This window comes from Condylostylus longicornis, unplaced genomic scaffold (assembly GCF_029603195.1).
Source record: "Condylostylus longicornis isolate FDR11 unplaced genomic scaffold, ASM2960319v2 ptg000030l, whole genome shotgun sequence".
NCBI classification, from domain to species: Eukaryota; Metazoa; Arthropoda; class Insecta; order Diptera; family Dolichopodidae; genus Condylostylus; species Condylostylus longicornis.
Genome location: NW_026577999.1, coordinates 1,462,991 through 1,485,887, shown reverse-complemented (window position 1 = coordinate 1,485,887; position 22,897 = coordinate 1,462,991). Strand labels below are relative to the sequence as shown.

At 24.4% G+C, this 22,897-nt stretch overlaps 4 protein-coding genes across 4 annotated transcripts in view; 1 reads left to right on the top strand and 3 right to left on the bottom strand.

Annotated features, from left to right (window-relative positions):
- Positions 1-8,073, bottom strand: part of LOC129608061 (relaxin receptor 2) — a 40,952-nt gene extending 32,879 nt beyond the window's left edge. The window contains exon 1 of the mRNA XM_055519372.1: positions 7,986-8,073. Within this exon, the coding sequence (XP_055375347.1) occupies positions 7,986-8,073 (88 nt within the window). The remainder of the gene's footprint in view (positions 1-7,985) is intronic.
- A 3,707-nt stretch (positions 8,074-11,780) lies between these two features.
- Positions 11,781-13,495, top strand: LOC129608013 (CCA tRNA nucleotidyltransferase 1, mitochondrial). Its single transcript, XM_055519312.1, has 6 exons — positions 11,781-11,808; positions 11,885-12,094; positions 12,151-12,434; positions 12,489-12,615; positions 12,677-13,093; positions 13,158-13,495. The coding sequence occupies exons 2-6, from the start codon at positions 11,943-11,945 to the stop codon at positions 13,480-13,482; spliced, it is 1,305 nt and encodes a 434-aa protein (XP_055375287.1). The 5' UTR covers positions 11,781-11,808; positions 11,885-11,942; the 3' UTR covers positions 13,483-13,495.
- Positions 13,496-14,042: 547 nt separating this feature from the next.
- On the bottom strand, positions 14,043-15,323 carry LOC129608012 (charged multivesicular body protein 6-A). The gene is made up of 3 exons (XM_055519311.1): positions 14,883-15,323; positions 14,696-14,805; positions 14,043-14,554 (listed from the first exon to the last, which is right to left on the bottom strand). The coding sequence occupies exons 1-3, from the start codon at positions 14,949-14,951 to the stop codon at positions 14,074-14,076; spliced, it is 660 nt and encodes a 219-aa protein (XP_055375286.1). The 5' UTR covers positions 14,952-15,323; the 3' UTR covers positions 14,043-14,073.
- A 148-nt stretch (positions 15,324-15,471) lies between these two features.
- Positions 15,472-19,273, bottom strand: LOC129607999 (matrix metalloproteinase-2-like). Its single transcript, XM_055519295.1, has 8 exons — positions 19,068-19,273; positions 17,604-17,768; positions 17,145-17,434; positions 16,771-17,057; positions 16,538-16,695; positions 16,180-16,480; positions 16,004-16,117; positions 15,472-15,902 (listed from the first exon to the last, which is right to left on the bottom strand). Exons 1-8 carry the CDS (start codon positions 19,200-19,202, stop codon positions 15,595-15,597), a joined length of 1,758 nt encoding a protein of 585 aa, XP_055375270.1. The 5' UTR covers positions 19,203-19,273; the 3' UTR covers positions 15,472-15,594.
- Between the last annotated feature and the right edge of the window lie 3,624 nt (positions 19,274-22,897).

Below are 22,897 nucleotides of genomic sequence, written 5' to 3'. Positions count from 1 at the left end.
TAAACATGTCATAAAAGAAGAAAATTTATGAGAAAAATAATTTTAAAAGATTTTCATTTTTTCCTATTTTTTTTTTTATTAAAATTTTCTTCTTCATTTTGTTTATGTTCATTGATTCGAAATTTTGATAATTTATTTGAACTTCTACACATTTGAATTAGAATATTTTTTTTAACATATTTTTTTTGCCTTATTTAATAGTTCAGGACGAACCTTATTTTATAAAAGATTTTTCTTTTTGTAATTTGAAAATAAATTACTTGAATAGCTAACACCAGTCTATTCAGAAAATATATAAATACAAAAATATTGAGGTTCTTTTGGCCATTTATATAAGAATGAACACAAAAAGAAAAAAAACAAAAGAGTTCTCTGAAACTTCATGATATTGCAATTAATCATGTTCAGTTATTCTTCTACAGTATTAATTTATTATAATAAAGGATAATTTTATATTATCATTGTGTGTATAGTTTATACGTTAGTTATACATAGAAAACAATTTTTGTAATTACTGAACGAACAACTAAAAGCGCCAACCAAAAAAGATAGTTCTACTGTGCAGTTACAAGAATTGTCTTCTGTATATAACTATATACAGAATATATAGATCCGACTATATGAACATAGTTTCAAAGTCGAATTATTAAAAGTACCTACGTTAAAATCGCAACAAAACATTTCAATCCATTTATTGATTCACAGAATGCGAATAACGCGGATTGATAAAGAGGATTTCAAAGCTGAAGTGATACGACAATTAAGATGAAATACAGTTGAATGGGATATAAAGTATTAACATACCAGCCGCCCAACCATCACAGGCAGCGCAGGGCATAAGCAGAGTAATTGCTAAGTTAAATGAAACGTATATCTTTCGAAAAATAATGTTAGAGCATTATCTTTTAGCACAGAACCAGATGAATTGCAAAACTTAGAACCAGCCTCAGAATATATGAGTAAAACATATTATAAGGATAGTGGGATTTTGTAAGCCACGAAAATGGTATAATTATGATAGTGAAATATATTATATAATAACAACAGTACACAAAAAGAAGAGATAAACGTAATTATTGCTTTTGTGCTACAGAATTTTGATTTAAAATATTGTGGTGTTTACAGATTGCTCCCTAATACCTGCCTATTCAGAAAATTCAGTGAAATTCAATCTAATTAATACACTTACAGAAGAAAAACCTTGTTAACAAAAGTTCCTTTTCCAAATATTATTAACCTTTTCCAATCAATACTGGAACGCACATACTGTAGGTACCTCAACATACATACATTGTATATATACAACAAATCTAATAGTTTTGTTATCATTTTCACACGTTTTTTTTTTCAATCACGCAAGCTGATTTAAATGAAATATAGGAAGCACGATTTTCAGTTTATTCTATAACATTCAATTGTATGAGATGATTTTCATCACATTAAAGCTAAAAGAAATTGGGTATTATTTAAATTTTTTGAAAATAAATCAGTTCAAAGTTTAAATAAAAGCCAATTACAGATATTCACCAAAAAAAAAAGGAGTGAGGAAATAAAATACCGAAAAAATTTTACAATTTCATACAAAAAAATGTAAAATATAGAAAAAACAAATGTAAAGACACTGAATTTATACTTCCGATTCTAAAACTTCCGAATAATTTTGTCTTTTTATTTTTCATTGAGCTTTTTCAAATCAAATGGTGACACAAAATAATTGCGTTTGCTTTTTTTTTTAGGAATTGATCAGAAATAAATTCAGTACTAACTAAGATTACTAACGTTATCCGAGAAATTACTTTGAAAGATGTTCTAGGAAAACAGAAGAATACTTAAGAGAACTTTTCCAAAATTTCTTATGGAAAATAACTGTGTGAAGACTAATATACTTCATTATATTACTATTATACTTCATTATTTTACTCAAAGTAATTTTACTTTGAGTAAAATAATGAAGTATAGGAAAGGGAAAGATTATATGTACATACATATGTGTCAATAATCTGTATCAGGTTTCAAAATGTGAGTTTACTAAATTCCTCTAGAGTTTTATCCGGAAATGTTAATCTTAACCAGTGTTTGTTTACTAAATTAAAACTCAAAAATTTCCGCAACTTTTTAAATGCCAATCTTAAACGAGCGGCTTTTCATATCTAAAAAAAAAAAACAGTAATGTGATTTTTGAACTTCTTTGATTAAGATTAGGAATTACGCGTGCTAAAAATGTAAAGAAAAAAGTCTCAACATCAATTTTATTTACATAATCAATTTAAGTCAAATATTTTGTTTGTACATACTATTGTATGTACGTACTAAGTATGTTAGTTATATGTTCATATTATAAATACATACTTACATATGTTTGAATAAACTCGTGTTATACAAATTACTAAGTTATTCCCATCATAGAATAGCAATAGACAGAGCATACAAGAACTTTTTTTATAAACTAAAAAAAAACTTTAAAAGGATTATTTTTTCACAGTTTTATTATTAATTTATTCCAAATTGTGTAGAATATCTTTTTTTTTATAATTTTTAAGAAAAGCTACTTAAATTAAAATAAAAAAATGAAAAAAGTTTATACATATTCCAAATTTAATGACTTTTTCCTACAATTGTCAATTGAATTAATCTAACAAGTAGAAAAACAAAGTTACAAATTCATGGTAAAAATTAAGTTGAAACAGAACAAGAGCGACTTTCCGCGGCGAAATGTCAGAATGCATATACAATACACCTATTTAAATGGGACTGGTGACAATGCCCAGAATCAAACAAAATTACCACCGGCGGTAAAATAGCCTACACTCTACAATCTACATGTCTATTTTATCTTTGGCTTTTTTTTTTAAATCATCTGTTTCCTCGTATGACTGTCATTATACGTAAAATAATATACACTTAATATTGCCGTTCACAGATTTTGTTCTGTTTCTACAATTCTATGAAGACAATACGGATGTTTGATCAGTGTGTCCGATGGATGAGATTTTAACCAAAATCCTTTATTTTATTATTTTGGTTAAAATCTTATTGAAATATGTAACTACTTACTTTACAATAATTCATTACTTTGGCAAAGTGGTTCAATTAATTTAAACACCCTAAACAAATTGACGCAACTCGTGAAAACTGCAAGAATGATGAAGTGCAAGAAGAATTTGCAACTGTGTCAAAATTAATCACATATGACTTATTATGATGACACACTACAACTGTAAAATCAAAAGCTTGTGAAATGTAAAAACATAATAAAACCGATTAACGGCAATGACGAGCAATTTCTGTTGTTAACTCAGTAAATCGGAACGGCCAAATCAACTGTTTAGTATTTTGTATACAATGTCACACACACACATTAAAATTTAGGCTATTTTACTCGCGGCGGCAATTTTTGCTGATGTTTTTTTTTCTGACCCTATTTAGGTAAATGGTGTATTCTACTTGAATTTTGACATTCGCCGTGATAAATCGTTTGTAATTTAATTTTGAATTAAGTTGCAGCTTGTGATTACGCAGTTAAAGTTTTATTACGTGCAGTTCCATCTAATATGGCACACTTTTTCAACAGTCAACATTTTTTTTCTTTAAATTTTATTTCTTTTCAGTATTCAACTTTTGTTCAAAGTATTTCCCTATTGTGTTTAGGATATAAGTTGCAATTATAATATGTAATAATGGATGTTGACATTTAGAAATCAAATCTTCATTTTTAAGTTGGGTCATGAAATAATTTTAAACTCTTATTAACAAATACGTTATAGAAAACCGTCTAGTATGTCACATAAATGTGCACTAAAGTGCTAAAAGCTGAATTAGCTATTTTTAATTGAATTGATTTGATATTACAGCTAAAATGTGGATCAGGTGATAAACGGCTAAATTTTTTGAATTAGTATCAATCCATATACTTATGATTTCATGAAGTTTTTTATTATTTAATTGGGTCTTTCAAATTTTCCTAAACCTACATTCTCTCAAATTATTCTTAACTTTTTAATATCTTTATTAATTTAATAAATTAAATTTTGATTAAACTTAAACTTTAATAGAGTCGTCAAGTAATTTAATTTTCAATAATTTCAATTCGCTTCATTATCATAATCACAATACTTTTTAAAAAACATTCATATTTTTATTTTTATAACATTATATATGGTGTATATACACATATTAAGAAACCAATAATAAGAGCCAATAAATTTAAAATAAATTGTTTGAATTTTCTTTAAATTATTAATCCCATTTTTAAAACAACCAGAAATTGAATTGAATTTTCTACGAATTTTAAAGAAATTGTCAATGGACAACAATGTATAAAGAAATCAATAAAATTTTCCCGCATATTTATTATATAAAAAAAAAATTAAAACAAAAAAAAACTTATAACTGCGAGGAAAATTTTGTTTTCCTTTTCAGTGAAATTGTAATCAATTTGGAATAAATTTATGAAATAAAAGAATAAAAGTTTTCTTTAAAATTATCATTGATTAGCTTATATTGTAAACAGACCCAAAATGTGAAATTTATTCTAATGGGAGATTTTTCATTAACACGCGCTCTCTACATACATAGATAGATTTGCAACAATGTCAAAGAAAAAATTCAAGAATTAAATTTAGTTTTCTTATAAAAAGGATTAAATGCGTATGAATTCCGTCAGTTTTTCGTTAGTTGATAGTGTATCTGACATTACATATTGTATTTTTTTAACATATTTTTACAACGTTAGGCGCTCCGAATTCCATAAAATGCGTTTTCGAAATGCAAAGAAGAAAGAAAAATATGTTTATTAATATTAAAATTGACATAAAATCAACTTTTGACATTTTTTTGTAGAACTGCAGCCAAAAACACACATATGGAAGCAAATGATGTCAAAAAAAAACCGCCAGGGAAATAGAAATTTAGGCTATTTTACCTATTATATGGAATACCCATATTTAAATAGCATAGTCCCAAATCAACTGAATTACCGCAGCAAATTTCATGATGTGAAATGTTACCAAAATTCTTGAATTATTCGATTAGCATAGATAGACGTTAGATTTGAAGTGTTTTTCTGAAAAAATATAGTAATTTTCACCCTTTACGTCCGACTTCGACTGAATGAACCTGATCACATATGAGTAAGTAAATTTTGAACAGCTCTATAAATTACAATAATGAATAAAATTTTTAATAGAACACAACGATTTTGTAAATCATTTCTGATTGTTTTTAAAATACAGATCACATTTTTTATGCTAACTTGGTTCAGTTCGAGGGAATAACGTTAAAGACTCAGTTCAGTAGAAGTTGTTAATCGGCTATAACTTTTTGTTTTAAAGTATGCAAGTTCAAATTTCCTAAACCCTAAAAGCATCGTCTCAATCGATTTTGAAAATTGTATTTTCTGACAAAAAAAATTTTAATTTTTCAGGATTTAAAGGGTTAATATCAACATATTGACAAATTTTTGCAACTTAATAACTTTCTGTTTAAAGAGAAATTTCATAATTTTTAAAGTTATTAAAGAAAGTATCCCACATTATACTTAATATTATTTAAATTTACAATACTCTATAAAACTTTGTCAGGATCATTAATATAAGAAAAAAAAAAAGAAAATATTCCATAAATAAATTGATGAGAGTGTACTGAAAATTAATTTTCTTATTTACAAATGCATAAAGTTTTCAACAGAAAATAGAAAAGTGAAGTAAAAACAATGAAAATGCGCGGAGCATGAAAATTTTTTTTTGTTTTTTTTTTTTTAACAAAATTAAAAAACAATGGAATTTTCCTTTTTTTTTATTGTACTGAAAAGTGTTGAAAATTTTTAAAAATTCTTAAAAATCAATTTTATTTTTACACTACAAATTTATATTTACACTTAAGTGTGTGTGTATGTTTTTAAGAACTTTTGCTTTCTTTTAACTCTATAAGAGTATGTAAGAATAAATTTTGACTACTGAGTACATATGTACATACTTTGTTAGTATAATAAAAATCAAGATTTAAATTCTTAGATTTTCTATCTTCTTCAAAGTTTATGTAATTTTTATATACATATGTACGTATATTATGTTTATATGTAAATCTATACAATTTGTGTCTTATTTCTTCACATTTATTGTGGTTAACATTGCAGCCAGGCACTATAGTTCTGCACAGAAAGGAATTGTGTACTCGTATTATGTGAAGCGTGTTTGATTTTATTTAATTCGATTTAGTAAGTTAAATACTTTGAATTCAATCTATGAGTATGTATTTCCAATATTACTCTTAGCAATAACATAGAATAACTTAGAATAACATAGAATGTGTGTTATGTACAAAATATGAAAATTTATAATGAATTTTTTTCAATTTCAGGTTCTTATATTTTATGTTGTAGGGGAAATTCTATAGAATTGAAGACGATTATTTAAAGCATAGTAGTGTGGTGGTAGTAAAGAGATGGTTTGGTTTCAAAATATGTAAGGAGATTAAGGGACGGAAGTTTGCAAATTTAAAAAACAATATCAAATCGATTTCATTTTCATTCTGGTAACATATTTCTAGTATGAATTAATTAATTTATTTATTACAAATCGTACCATTTTTATGATTCAATAAATCACCAAAAATAAATTTAATAATTAATGTAACTGAAATTTTTCTCTTTTAGGAAAAACTGCTGAAGGGCTGTATTCTTAAATACACAGATTAAATTTTTTACTATGGTTAAACCCCAAGCCATTCCGTGCGATAACCAGAAGGAATGACGGAATTCTCGATAACCGCATATCTATACCCATATTAATATATCAGATGTAGATAACATTAAGTTTTGAGTAAATTTAATTTTGAAATTTAAATTAAGTTTTAGAAATGAATTGTACGAGGTTATAATTAAGAGTACTAAGATCCTTTAACAAAATTTTTGCAAAATTAATATTAAACAATGAATTATGCATTTATTTCTTACTTAATTACAATTTTATTGAACTTGAATGCTTCAATATAATTTGCATGCTACTCGCTGTTATAAAAAGATAGTACCTAAATGATATAACAACTTTTAATTCAATTTTGTAGATTAATTATTTAAAAAGATTTTCCTAAATGCCTATACCCTTTTAATTTTTTGAAGAAAAATAAAAGGGTATTAAATATTCCGTGCATTGAAATATTTTTTCCCTCGCAATTTTTTAAATTAAACCTCTCCATTTTTTTATTGCACTTTAAAAAGCCACAAATTGTTAATAATGCAATTTCTTTTCATTAAAACTAAACTACAATAACGATCAAATATCATAGACGTTAGTAATTTATAATGAAGTTTACATGCTTCAATGAAATAATAAAGTAAAAACTACTTAAAGAAAATAATAATTCTAAGAAAATAATTAATTATGTTAAAAGAAAAAGAAATCATGTTAGTGTAATGCAACATCCTTAAAGTAATTGGAATAAATTATTTTCATGAAATGTTTACAAAGTATTTTAAGCATGTTATATCGAAAACTCTTTTATATACATATTATATGCACATGATAAAAACACCGGCTTTAAAAATTTAGAATAAAAATTTTTTATTGTAATAGAAAATATACAGAAATCTTAACTAGATTTTTAAATTACAAATTAATAATTAGAAATGTTGAGAAGAAATAACGATTTTAAAAAGATTAATGGTATATATTTTGATTTCAATGGATAATAGAGCAATAATATTTATTGATTTTCAATTCAAAATTTTCATCGCTATCGACATAAAAGTTCAATGCTATTTTCTATATTTCACACTAATAAAATTTTACTAGTGTATTTGCATCTACTATTTTGGCACTACTCTAACTTTATATACCAATGCCTTGTTATTGCCTAAAACATAATATTGTAACTAATTGCGGCACAGATTGTATAAAATTTTAGCGAACCCATGAATTGCATACATACTTTGACAAATATTTAATTGAAACTAACATTTTATTTATATAAAAATTAATAAAACTTACCCAAACTTAAATAATATGTTATAGCTGATATTATTAAAACGACAATTAAAAGACCACCACCAATTAAACAACTTCTTAAAATATTCATTTTGGTTTTGATTTTTTATATATATATATATATTTATAATACACAATACCAGATTATATTATACAATAAAAATTAATTAAAATAATTTATTATTAAAAATTATTCAATTAATATTAATGTTTAATAAAAGTATTTAGCATTTTATTGAAATAAATTACAATTAAAATAATTCAAAATTTAAATTTTTATTGGATAATATACTTTTTTACATATATGTATATTTTGTACATATGCATGAATAAATATTAATTTAATATATTAAATGTTGCAGTAAACAACTATACATAATTAATTATTTGACCACATTATAAATGAAACATGATTAAATGCCCTAGAGTAATTTTAATTTTATATTTATTATTACTGTGTATTATTTTTTTAATTAAAATTAAATGTAAATTATTTTACACTTTACACCATTTTCGTATTCGTGATTAATTTGTAAGTAATTAAGAGTAGATTATTATAAAATTATGTACGATATTATGTAAATTTATTAATTAAAAGTAAATATTAAATTTTCTATGTTATATATAGAATTCTAGGGAAATTGGAGGATATAAATCTGGCGAAGATTAAAAATCGGAAAGAGAAAAATTTTATTTAATACAATCCAATATTTTCTTTGCACCATTATGGGTAATAATCCCCAATTTTCATTTTAGTTTCCATTCATTAATTTTACATTTTCTTTTTTGGTTTTTATTCTACCAATTCAATTTGTCTTTCGTCTATATATTTTATATATGAAATATATACCATTGCCAGGAATCTATATATATATATGTATACAAAAAAATAAAAATATACAAAATTAATACTATTTAATTTTTTTTTATAAATGGAGAACGAAAGTATTAAATTAAAACAAATCCGTCCTTTTGTGAATTCTATTATGAATTTTTCATTCGTTCGCACCCTGTATGCACTTAACACCACATTCCGAATTGAAAATAACTTCAGTTCCATATTACTTTCTTTTAGCGAAATAAAGCTAAAGACAAAGTTTCTATACAAAATAAAAATAAAATCAAAAAGTTTTATAGAAAAGTATTGGATATCAATTATTGAATAAAAGATGGTTAAAAAAAATATTTGAAAACAATTTCTTTATGACTGCATACAAAACGAGAAAAAAAAGAACTGATGTGATCAGCACATAACCAACTGCAACAGTTACTTTCAGTAGCAAACACAAGTTAAATACATATTAAATATCAAGAAATTAATTTACATGATATGGCAAAAAATGAAAAATCGGCCAATAGTAAAAGTTCAGTTGTTGAAACCTGATTTCTTCTGTTGATTATTTCTTTAAAATGGTCAAAAATATAAAATCGACTCGTAGCAAAGGTTCTGTTCCTAAGACATATCTTAAAAGTTCATCAAATCGTCCAATTTTTAAAGTAAACTGAGATATAAATTTTTAAAGAAAGTCGCTTCAGCCGGAATTGGGATATTGATTTGTACAGACAGACACACCAGCATACAGACGGACTGACAGTCACCCCGAAATACAGCCAAACATCAGAATTTTAAGAAAGAAAACAAAATCATACACCGCACATTTTCGTCTGTTTATACAATTTTATTTATGTACAAAGCACTTGTACGCTATTTTCTTAATTGAATGTCCTTGAAAATCAAAATATCTTCCTTTTTTTCTCTATAAACACTTGCACTACAATTCTACGTACTTATACATATTATTATGCTATAAAAGCAATAGTAAAAAAATTAAATAAATTTCAAATTTATTTTTGTTTTTCCTTTTTTTTTTGTTTTCGAAATTTTCAAAAGAAAGTGAAATCTTATTACACACGTATAGTTACGGGAATTACGGTAAAATTTTCACACTAAACCATTATATTGTTATATTGTGTACACATATATATATATTCTATGTATGTGCATAAATATGCAAGCACATGTTATTGATGTTAAGACAAAAATTTTACGAAATTTTTTAACACTATATATTGTTATACTTGTATAACACTATCTAAGAATTTAACAAATTATTATAAATATGATTCACGTTTAATATTTTCAAAAGCAAGAAAAGTAAAAAAATTAAAATAAAAGAGATAAAATTTTCGAAAAAGATAATTTTTTTCTTTTTCTATATTGATATCCTTACAGAATGTTGTCCAGCATCAGACTGAATTAAAATATTTTCATTCATCATTTCTTATACTTTTATCTACATACATACGAAACGTAAAGGACGAATAAAAATTTAATAAAATTCAAGAGGAAAAATATAAAATCATACAAAAAATATAATAATAAAAATAAAAGACGCATCCTATTTGATACACTGATAAGTATTATACAGTCTGTGCTTATGTATTTATGTTGATATATGTATGTAATATTAAAATTCTCATAATCATCAGTACGTAGAACATAATTTTTGTGTTATATAGAAATTTTGTGTATTTCCCTTTTTAAAATGCATTTGTGTGGGTGTTAAATTTAATGTGAATAATTTTTTTAAAAGAAAAATATCGTTATTATTTGAATTTGTTATACTGTTATTTTATTTATATCTACATTGAATAGTATAACAAATATAAAATCAGTTTATAGTATTACAAATATTCACATATAATGTAGTGTCCCTCGTGCTTTTGCATCACTCCTTTTTTAAAAAAATTTGAAAATAAACGGATGTAAAATTTTTGTACCGTTAGAAGAATAACAATGTATGTATGTGTATAGTGTATACAAATTTATATAATATAATATACACATGCATAAAGTGTGTCTGTGGCTATATCAAAAACTCAAAACATCAATTTATAAACAATTTCCATTTTTTATTTTATTTTTATTTGTTTAACTTGACAAATGCAGTTGGAACATCAGTCATATTTAATCAATCATATTAAATTTTAATATAATGTAAATATGTAGTGGCATAAATAATAAGAGTGTTGGAAATTTACCATTTAAATGGGAAAATTCTGAATAACTTATGAAGTTGGAAAAACAATTAAACAAAGGATTTGAAAACTAGAAAATATAAGCCATTTCAAAATATATAACTTTAAAAAAGAATGAGATGAATTTTCCGCGGCGAAATGTCAAAATTCATATAGAATAGAAATATATAAATGGGAATAAATTGTAATTACCACCACGAATTCAACCCACGGCGATAATATATACTAAAATTCTATTTTATTCGTGGCATTCTATTTTTTGACATCTCTGAATAGAATGATTTTTTTTGGAACAGCTGATTTTGCTGTTCTGCTGTTCTGTGTTAACAACAACAATCGTCCACCGATTTCGTTTTCCGCTTTGGTTCCACTTTCACACTAACTAAAATTGAATTTCGATAATATGTATACAATCGCAATTAAAAATTTTTGAAAATTGTAAATTTTGCCTTGTTTTAATTGTGAATTTTAAAATTTCGGAGTTTCGACCATCAACATGTGTTTCATTTCCACTTTATTCAACATTTGGAGAATTGTCGCTTTTGTTATTCTGCCAGTGTCACTTATGTTATTGTTTTTTACTACAATGTCAAAAAACAATTGTTAAACCAACCTCGTTTATCATCAGTAATTAATAAGTTGGTCATAGCGATTAAAATTTAATAAGTAAATTTTTTATCATAACTTTCTTTTGAAATATTATTAAATGTTTTCCAATTTATAACTAGATATGTTAGTTATTATATCAAGAAATATTTGCTTTGATCTATTTAAAAGAACATTTCAAGTAAGACGTCATATGAAAATAATTTCAAAATTATATGAACAATTGAATAATTGTAGCTAAAATCAAAAATATTTAGGACATATTCTAGTAAACTATCAGATATCAAACAAATTAAAATAAAAAAATTTATTGAAATGGAAGGCGAATTGAAAATTCGTGAAAATCCTATTGTCACTAAATTAGATACACCGGCATTTAAATCTATATTTACCGAGGAGAGTAGAACATTATTAAAAATTTTTGAAAAATATGGTCATGAAATTAGAATCGCAGGTGGTGCAGTAAGGTATATATGTATATTTTTTTTGTAAAGTATGTAATTTCAAAGTTTAATGACTGTAGGGATATTATCATGGATATACATCCGAAAGATATTGATTTTGCAACAACAGCAACACCAGATGAAATGAAAGATATGTTTACAAAAGAAAATATTCGAATGATAAATATGAAAGGTGAAAAACATGGAACCATAACGCCAAGAATAAATGATAAAGAAAATTTTGAAGTTACAACACTTCGGATTGATGCTATAACGGATGGTAGGCATGCTGAAGTTATATTTACAACTGATTGGTTGTTAGATGCTAATAGAAGAGATCTTACAATAAACTCTATGTTTCTTGGTTAGTATTGCACTTTAATTTTCGATAAAATTCTAACATAAACATTATTTAAAGGAGCTGATGGTTCAGTATATGATTACTTTTTTGGTTATGAAGATTTAAAAAATCGTAGAATTGCTTTTGTTGGTAACGCAGATAGAAGAATAAAAGAGGACTATTTAAGAATATTAAGATATTTTAGGTTGGTATTGACTTAAACTTTCATAAAGACATATTTATGTATTCTATTTTGAAATATCAAGATTTTATGGTCGCATAGCCACAGATCCTAATAATCATGAGGAAAGTACAATTAAAGCTATTAAAGAAAATGTCGATGGTTTAGCCAAAATTAGTGGTGAAAGAATTTGGGGTGAATTGAAAAAAACGTTACTAGGGAATTTTGCTAAAGAACTTATACTAAAAATAAAGGAGTGTAACATGTTTGAGTACATTGGCCTTCCTAAAACGTCTTCAACAAAAGATTTTGAGAAACTATTTGAGTTAAGATCACAAAGCGATGAAGACTTTTTGCCAATAACATATTTAATACCGTTACTTGAAACAGCCGAAGATGCCGCTAAACTTCACGAAAGACTAAAATTATCTGCAAGTGAACGTGACACCGCCTTTTTTATTACACAAAATCGAGATAAATTTAAAGAAATCGATGATATTTTGTAAGTTCTTTAAATAAAATCTTTGACACTTTTTTTACATCAAATCCTTATTTTATTTTTTTAGAGTATACAAAAAATTGTCGCTGGAACCATATGCAAGAAAAGATTTTATTGAAGAACTTCTTAAATACCTCGGAAAATGGGAAATATATAAGGAATTTAAAGCTTGGAAAATTCCTTATTTTAAAATTAATGGACATGTACTAAAAGAAAAAACTTCATTGAAAGGTGAAGCTTTAGGTGAAGTCATGAAACAATTAAAATTAATATGGGCGAATGATAATTTTGAAACAACCACAGATGATTTAATAGAAAAATATTTACCAAAAATTATAGAAGAAGTTAAAATTAAAGATTTTCCTAATAAAAAAGTAAAAGTTAAGAAGTGATGGTTAAATGAATAGGCACATAGAAGAATAAAAAATATTAAATTAAATCAATTTAATTTTTCCTAATAAAAATATTCTTATGAATAAATGAATATAAGCGTTTTTGTAATTAAACATGGCCATTTCAATTTGAAAATTCTGTATTCTATAGAGAAGTGATTACAAAAAAAATTATCTTGAATGATTCAATGAAGTAGAAATTAATGAAATCAAAATATTGTAAACTTTTAATTGAGATTTTTTTCAATATAAGCAAGTAATTTATTTTTGTGAGCCAATAAAATACTTATTACATAATTTTTTAATAATAATTGTTTATCGTTTTTTAAATTAAAGTCGTTTATAAGCGAAAAATTTTGCTATAAGCTTTTGCATTTTACATTAAACTCATATGATTCATGTGCCCACTAGATCAATATTAACAAAATGTAAAAGGGAAATTCATCTTTCCTTCGTAGTAACAGTTGTATGAAAATTAATTTAATAATTACAGGAAAAGGTTAAGATATTTACCTACATTAATGTTAATAAACAAAAATTTTTGATTAGAAAAAAAATCATTTTATCATCTTAAAAATATTTATGTATATATCACGCTTCAACTAGAATTCTTTTTTGAGAATTTTCTTTGACTTTCTTTGCTGGAGTTCTACCTTCTTCTTCTTCTTCTACTCCTAAATTATCAGATGGAACTTCTGGCAAATTTTCAGATATATTTTCGGTTGGTATAACTTTACTTGCATCATCTGCAGCAACGAGAGCATCTAATTCCGCAAGTACAGCATCTTCATCTTCTTGAGTTAAAGCACCAGATAGTAATTCATCAAGTTCTCGTTGTTTTTCTACAGCCTCATTTGTCTCATCGAGTACCCGTTCAACTTCTTCGATTGTAAGAACTTCATGTACTTTTTTAAGAGCACTATTACCCGCTTTAAGTCCATCTATTACTTGCTGTTCAATTTGAGCGAATTCGATGTCAGCAGCCATTTTTTCTAAGTTTTCAAGCTGTTGGTCCGTATTTTGCAACAAAGTTTCTTGATATTTCTTTTTACGTAGCAATAATTTAGCTCGCCTAAAAAAAGAAAATCATATGAGTTTTGCCTTAAGAAATTTGTAAATTTTATTAATAGAAGGGTTCATTTGAGTGTGTATATGCCGAATTTTGTCAAATAAAAAATAAAAATTTATATTTTTTTAATTTCAAATTACTTACTCTTTTCTTCCAGAATGCAAACATTTTCTTGCTAATTCCCTATCTTTTTCTAATGTTATTTCTATACGTTTTTGGTATTGCTTCAGTTTATCTCGCTGTTGTTTCAGTTGCTAAAATTTGTAAAACTTCGTGAAACTCTTATTTATTTTTAAAAACTTTATCTTATCTTTGGAATTTAGATACTCACTAAAACAACTTTATCATGTTCTGTAACACGGCTGGGCGGTTTTTTACTTTTTCCAAAAAGTGCTCCCATATTATTGCTTATCCCCTAGCTATACTAATTAGTATAAAAATTTATTATTAATCTAAATAATAATATTGACTAAGATTCAAATTGAAACTATGGCATGAAAATAAATCTTAGACGTACAAATACGATCAAAAATTTTTACTTTTTAATTACTCATAACAAAAACAAAAAATACCAAATGTCAAAATAAGAATTCTACGCAGTCCAAATCAATTCTCATCGTTCCTTATTCTCCAAGAATTGAAATGAAAATTTTTCGGAGTTCTGAGTGGAACAAAGTGGAATCTTTTTTGAAATTGTTGATTATGGACAATCTTGAATATTTGTTCCTAAAGGAGTGCAGTGCAATGAGCTGTTTCAAACTCATAGAACTTGTTCAAAATCGAGAAAATAGTTCTATATTGCATAGAATATTTACTTGCACATATTTAAATTACATGTAACGTCAAATCCAAATGGTTTGATTTGCAATCCAATTTTATGAATAAAGATAAGTTAAATTTGTGCATGCTCATGTGTAAGTATATATTTTGTATTATATTTACATACATACATACATGTACTTAATTACAAAATTTAAAAACAAATTATTTTCAAGTAATTTTTTAAAATTTTTAATTTTACTCTACACTTTCTTATTATTTTCTCAGTATGAATAATTATTATTTTTTCTGTATGGTCTCTTTTGTGGTAATGGACAACCAAGCCAAGCATTTGAAGCACGTCTCGGATAACCAGGTTCAGGTCTTATCCATACATTATTATACAACCAATAAATATTTCCTTTAAAAAAATATGTTTTTCCATTTGGTATTGTAGCAGCAGCATCGATATTTTCAGGAATACCAATCCATCTGCTCATACTTTTAGGATATCCATCATCAAGACTTTTTGAATTATCATCGTATCTCCAAAATTCTGTTGAACCAAATAAATATGTCTTGTAATTTTTAGCTAAAAGAAAGAACAAAATAGAAATAGTTTATCATAGTTATCATCTGGCAAGTTCAAGCTTATTATTAAAATTAATTTGATTTAAAAATATTTTTATTTACGCCAATACATTGCAGCATTAATACTAGAAATATTTTGAGGAATTCCATAATCGCTCAAAGGTCTTGGACTATTTTCTTGTAATTGATATCCATTGTAAACCCAATATTGGTTACCTTTATGTAAACACAGATATGTAAATATTGTTTGAACAAATTGATAGGATTTGAAAATATACCAGTGAATAAAATAATTGCACTATCGTAATTCCTTTCATAAGCTGCATCAATTTTATCAATAGACTGAGGTAAAAATGGGAACATTTGATGAATTTCGAGTGGATATCCTTGAACAATTTTATAATTGTCGGTTAATCTCCAAACATAAGATCCCTTAAAAATATATGGATTTCCACGAAATACACCTACCGCATCAAAATGACCATCACAAATATTTGGTAGAATTTTTGGTACAATAGTTGAAATATTTTGCATTAATGTAGGTGAAATAGTTGATGTAAAAATATTTTCGTCACGGTTCTTCAAATCCAAATATGAAAACAAATTGAAATTATAATTGGTAAAATATGGGTATACCTTATAATCCTCTACAGTTTCGTAATCCCCTTCATAAGTTGGTTGAAATGTTGATGTCATTCTAGTTGGAATTTCAGTTGTTGTCATCATTTTCGGAGTTGTTATTTCAAATGATGAAGTATCCGTTGTCCAGTTATCATCAATAAAAGTTGCAGTAACTTTTTGATTATTTTTTTAATTTTAATAAAATACAAAGCAAAAAAATTTGAACTACTTATATAAATGAAAATTACCATATAAATTATACATTGCTAAAATATCATCATAATCTAATGTAGCTTGTGTTGGTCCTTTATAATATGGAAACATAATAGATGAATAAACATGTGAATGTGCTAATCCTAAACTATGCCCGAGTTCATGTAAAGCAACTGAAAAGAAATCAACACCTTCAGATAAATTCGTTGAATTTTCTTTCCAATTTTCATCATTATCGAAATGAATATCTCCACCATAACTTTGCATTTCATATGGATAAAAGGCATGTGCTAAAATATTTCCAGGACCATCAAATGGATAACTATATAAAAATAATAAAATATGAAATTATATAAATAATATTGTCAGTGCGGATTTTTTTAAAATTAATTTTAATTTTTAATTTTACTTATCACCATGATAGCGAGATCCGAATGCAATTATTATATCAGCAGAATTATCATTAACCATTTTAAATTTTAAATTACTGTAACTTGCCCATATGTCAAATACTCTTTTCATATCCCTTATAACTTGATTTTGTCCTATTTTTGGTGACCAATTTGCAATAAAATATTTAATATTTCGTTTTTGCCATCTTTGGGAACCAACAACATATCTTTTATATCGTACTGAATGAGTGTTATTATTTGAACTCTTGTACATATCTGGCACACCACAACGTGGTGAAGTCATCAACTGCAGAAAGGTAAATTATTTAAATATACAATTAAATTATTTCATACAATTTTAATTTTAGGTTTGATTTTTTGCAGCTTCACTTAATGGGTACAATTGAAAATATTTAGTACATTTAAATGACGAAATATACTTATCTGAAGAAGCATTTAGAATTGGAGCAACTAACCTTTAATGTTTCGTTATCTAGTATCCCGGTTTGATTAATATTTCCAAATTTTTGTATATTTTTAATGGCATCTGAAATAGCATCCTCTTTATAGATAGCATCAACATCTGGTAAATCTAAAGATGGTTGTGAATCCAAATAACCAAATCTTTTCATAAATTTTATCTACAACGAAATTATTCATTGATTTTTCACTTAATATTCAATATAACAAGGGATAACTCAAGAGATTTATCCCTTAGAGATTTATAAATGTTTTCAATATTTTCCATTTATAATTTAATAATTTTTACTGATTAAAATCTCTCCATCTTCGTTTCTTTTACGAGAAATGGGAAGGGTATGAAGAAGCAACATCATACTTGAAGCTTGAATACCCCCAACGATTTTCTGCAATTATAATAACTTTCTCTTATCTAAAAATAAACGTCATCCCTGCTTTGTACTATTATTCTTCCTTCTTCCGCGAATGAATATTTTTGTTCTGAGTGTTCAAATTCATGTATGATAGCTTTGTGAGTAATTTTTAAGATTATGTAATTTATGACAATTTTTTATGATTGCTCTTATTTTTAAATAGAGTTGTTTAAAGTGGAACAATGAAGACCGTACAGATGAATTTTTTATCAACGAAATAATTATTACGATATCTTAAGGGTATCTATGTGTTAATGAGCCGAAACTGGTGTTTATATTGAAACTTGGCTAAATAAATGATTCACAATTATATCATCGATATTTTGTATCCCCCTTATCCCTGCATTTTAATTCTGAGCTGCAATAAGTGACTTTGAGCTATTTATGTCAGAACGGGTTAAAAGTTTGAGCTCAACATGATCCTATAGATATACGAGTAGATTCTAGTTGTTAGAAATATGTAATGAGTTTAAAAATATGTCAAGTCATGTAATATAAAAACAGTTGTTTAAAAGGCCCATAAAGTTAGTTGTATGAAGAAGGACTGTTAAAAGTTGCAAGTTTGAAAACAGTACATAAGTAAAGATAGACAAGTGATTTTGTACATAACATACTAGCTATTTATTTTCCTAATTATAGACAGATTTCATTGATTCAATCAATAATATTCAGACATGCACTGAAAGTTCTAAATTAAAAAGTTTTTTTCACAATATTTGAAATCTGCAGAAACTCAATATATTGCAGATTTGTAACATACTCGAATAATTCTATTGCAGTAGCTATAAGAAAACTCACAAATTCCTTTATAATTTTAATTACAATATTGTCATTTTCATACATACTATTTTTTTTTGCAGATTTTGCAGTTACAATTAATCGAACATAGTTTATAAGGATCTAAGTTAGAACGGAATCACCGAAAGTCCGCAAATGTACAGCTTAATATTTAAAATTTACAGAGAAAATTTTTAAAATATTGCAGAAACAATGAAAATGAAATATCCGTTAATGTTAAAACATAGTTAGTTATAAATAATTTCTTACAATTTCCGGTGGCGTTAAACCCAAATTTGTTGCTGTAGTTTCCGTTATAAAATCATTTTGATTTTTCAATGGAAATGATTTTCCAATTGTAAATATTAATAAAAATATATAAAAAAATTTAAAATTTAAAAACATTTTCTTTAACAATATTTTTTTGGTTTTATTATTGAATTAATTAACAAGCGATTGAAATGAACTATCGTTACCAGCTGCTTAATAATAACTGATAATAAAATTTAAAAAATCATTTGCAGCGCAAGCCAAAGAAAAAAAAAATTATAACAAAATTAAAATAAAATAAAAATCAATCAGTATAAACTTTTTGTTTGCAAACAGATAATTTTTGTTATCAGTTATGAATGCGTGCTTATTGTGCCGGGAGATGAATGTGTCATATTTTTAATTTCTTTTAAATTCAAAAAAAAAAAAAAGTATTATCAGACATTGTAGACCCAAGGCCAATAAGCAAGCCTACGACAATTTTATTCATTCATCGAAATATCATTAAAAAGAAATGCTATTTTCTGATAATTTAGAATATAATTATGAATTTTATTTGTGTATTGCGAGGGGCGTGGGACGCATTTCTTTTTAATCAGAAAATATTTACAAAAGCTTGAGGAGTTTCTCAATTAGAATTTATGCAACAGTATTCTGATTAAAAAAAATATTGTATAAAATTTGCGATATCAATTGCAGTTATGATCAATTCAATATTTGCTCAGTTTTTTTTTTTTTTTTTTTGTAAATAATCATGGTATTCCAGTATCTGTCTTCTAAAATCCAGCCTGATATAATTATATATATAAGTACGTATTCTTTGAAGAAGAAGGAGTTTATTAGAATTGAATTTTTTGCAATAAATGAGTTTATTTCGTAGCAATTGTTATTTATTGATCTTATGTACATATTTATTTTGGAATAAAAGAGCATTAACCTTTTCTAAATCATATAAAATAAACAGATAACATTCAAATTCACACAAAGTCAAGTATGATAGTATGAGACGAAATTAATAAAAAATATTTAAAGAGTTTTGAATCGTTTGAACTTATAAATTGCTAAATATATTCTTGTTTTCTACTCTTATTTTTCTTCTTTTATCAAATTAAATCTTGTGGATAAAATATTAACAATTTTAATTATTAAAACCTTTATTATATGTTAAAGGACGCGTATAGATCGAGAAAAATTAGCAGAACATGAAAATTACAAGATCTAGAAATTAAGAGAATAAAAAATCTAGAACTGATTTTTTTAAACATAGAACAGATTTTTCAAAAAGTAGGTAGGTAGATCTTCACTGCCAATTTAGGGACCTAAATTTAAATATAACAAATACTTTCAATTTTCAAATTTTTCTCTACAATAATACTATTCTGTTTGAAAATGAATTAGTCAATGCACATGCAACAGCGTTTCTGAAATAGTTTTCTAGAAATCTACAATTAAAATTTCAAAAATAAATAAAACAATATCATTTTAACAAAATTACATTTCTTTTTTTTTCAATTTTATTGAAAAATTATTTTGCTAAAGATTTTTTGTTATTTTTTTTTTCTTTCATTTCTTTTAGCTTACTTTTAAAATCATACTTTATAAATACTTAGTTTTTTTCTTTTTATTTTGCTAATTAATGTTATTAAAATAAATAATATTTTATTTATTAAACAAAAAAATATTATTTTTCTTAAACAAAAATTTATATAAATATATGTACATATATTAAATTAATTATGTGAAATTATTAATTACGATGAGAAAAAAAAAAATTAATTGTCTATTGTAAAAGTATTTAATAAAATCAAGAAATTAAATAATTATAATTAATAAAATTAATTTTTATTAAAAATTTTAGTTTCTATTTTATTCTCTATTAAACAATTTTTGATCAATTACTTTTTATTTAATTCTATTTTACTTGAGTTTTATTATACAAATTCATAATGTAATTAAACATTCAAAATTTAATAAATAAATATTTGTTTAGGTACATAAGGTTTAATTTTTTTTTTTTAATTTTCTAAATTTAATATATACGTATTAATTATACATAATATGTATTTAATCTAAAAACAACGAGTAATATTTCTTATTACATCTATTATTTGTTATTTATAATAAAAATAATTAAATTATATTAGAACTTATTAAATACAATACTAATTAATCTATTATACAAACATTTGTATAAAATTAAATTATATAATATTTTTAACTTAAATTATTTTAAGAAAAAGAAATTAAGAAAGTTTTATTAAAAGAAAATTAAGAGAAAACAAAAATTTGCTCTAATCATGATAGTCATTTTAAAAAATGAAATAATTTTACAATTTGTGAATTTTCTATTTAATATTAAAATATTCTATTTTTTTTATACAATGGACATTACATCAAGTAATGTTTCTATGAATGAACTCAAGAACCTGCTCGAGTAAGTATGAGAAATATTTTATTAAGAATCAGAATTATTTGTTTTTCAATTATTTGTAAACGAAAAAAAATTAGCTATTGATTATTATTATTAAAAAAATATAAATAAATGCTTTTATAATATATAATGGAATATATAACAAAATTATTCATATATTATATAATACTATTTATGTAAATTTATTAAATTACATTACATTACATACATAAACGATGAGTTTCGAAGAAAATATTCTCGGAAATTAAAGAAGTAAAATATTTTTTTTTTTGGTTTGTAAAATTTAGCAATTTTAAAATTTTAAACATTTCGAAAATTATAGTTATGCAACAATAATGGATTTATGAATCTGTGCTTATAAAATATAAACAATTTTACTTTATTAATAAATAAAATAATTAAAAATAAACTAATTTGAAATATATGATAAATTTGGAAACAATCCAAATTTTCCAAAGAACCTAAATGTTGTACACATTTATTTAAAAAATTTATACTTGCATTAATCAAGAATATCAAAAATATCTTAATTTTCGTTATGAGTATTATTTTATTTGTTTTAATATTGGTGCCTAAATGTAATGAGTAGATTTTGGTTTTTTTATTTAAATCTGATATAATAGAATTGTTTCCAGTTAATATAATATATTAACTGAAACGAATACAAATTTAAAAAATATTGTATTAAAAATTTTTTTAATCAAATTTAAATGAAAATTTTGACCATCATAAGGATTGCAAATTTTCAATTATTAGAAAAATAAATTAAAGAGAAATAGATGAATCGGAAAAGTATTCATTATTCACTTTTTTTTTTTAATTAAATTAAAGTAATTTAATAAATTATTTAATATCAGAATAATTATTATTTAGTATTGAATAGTTGCCTGTTTTTCCTCTTGATTATTGTATTTTTTTTTTATATATAATAACAAAGAACTTAACTTAATTACTTATGAAACAATTTAGCACCTACATAATATAAAAATTAATATTTTAAATATATAATTATGTTGTAAATTAAAATTAATCAAACTTTTAATATATATATATATATATATATACATACAGTTTTGATTAAAAAAACTTCTGCACACTGTTATAAACTAAAATATAAATATAATTTGCAATAAATTATTATTTCTAATTTTGTCTCATAATAATAATAAATTATTCTAAATATATTGTGTAATAAGATAATATTTTATGAAAAATTGAAATTATTATCACTATAATACAAAGAACCACTCAGTGATTTCTATAGAAGAATTTAATTTCTTATTATTTTAACTTTTATATTTTTAATGATTTTTAAATTTTATTTTTTGATTTTGATTTAATGGGATATATACTGAATAAAATTTTAATTCTCATACAATACATTTAAATAAATGATTTT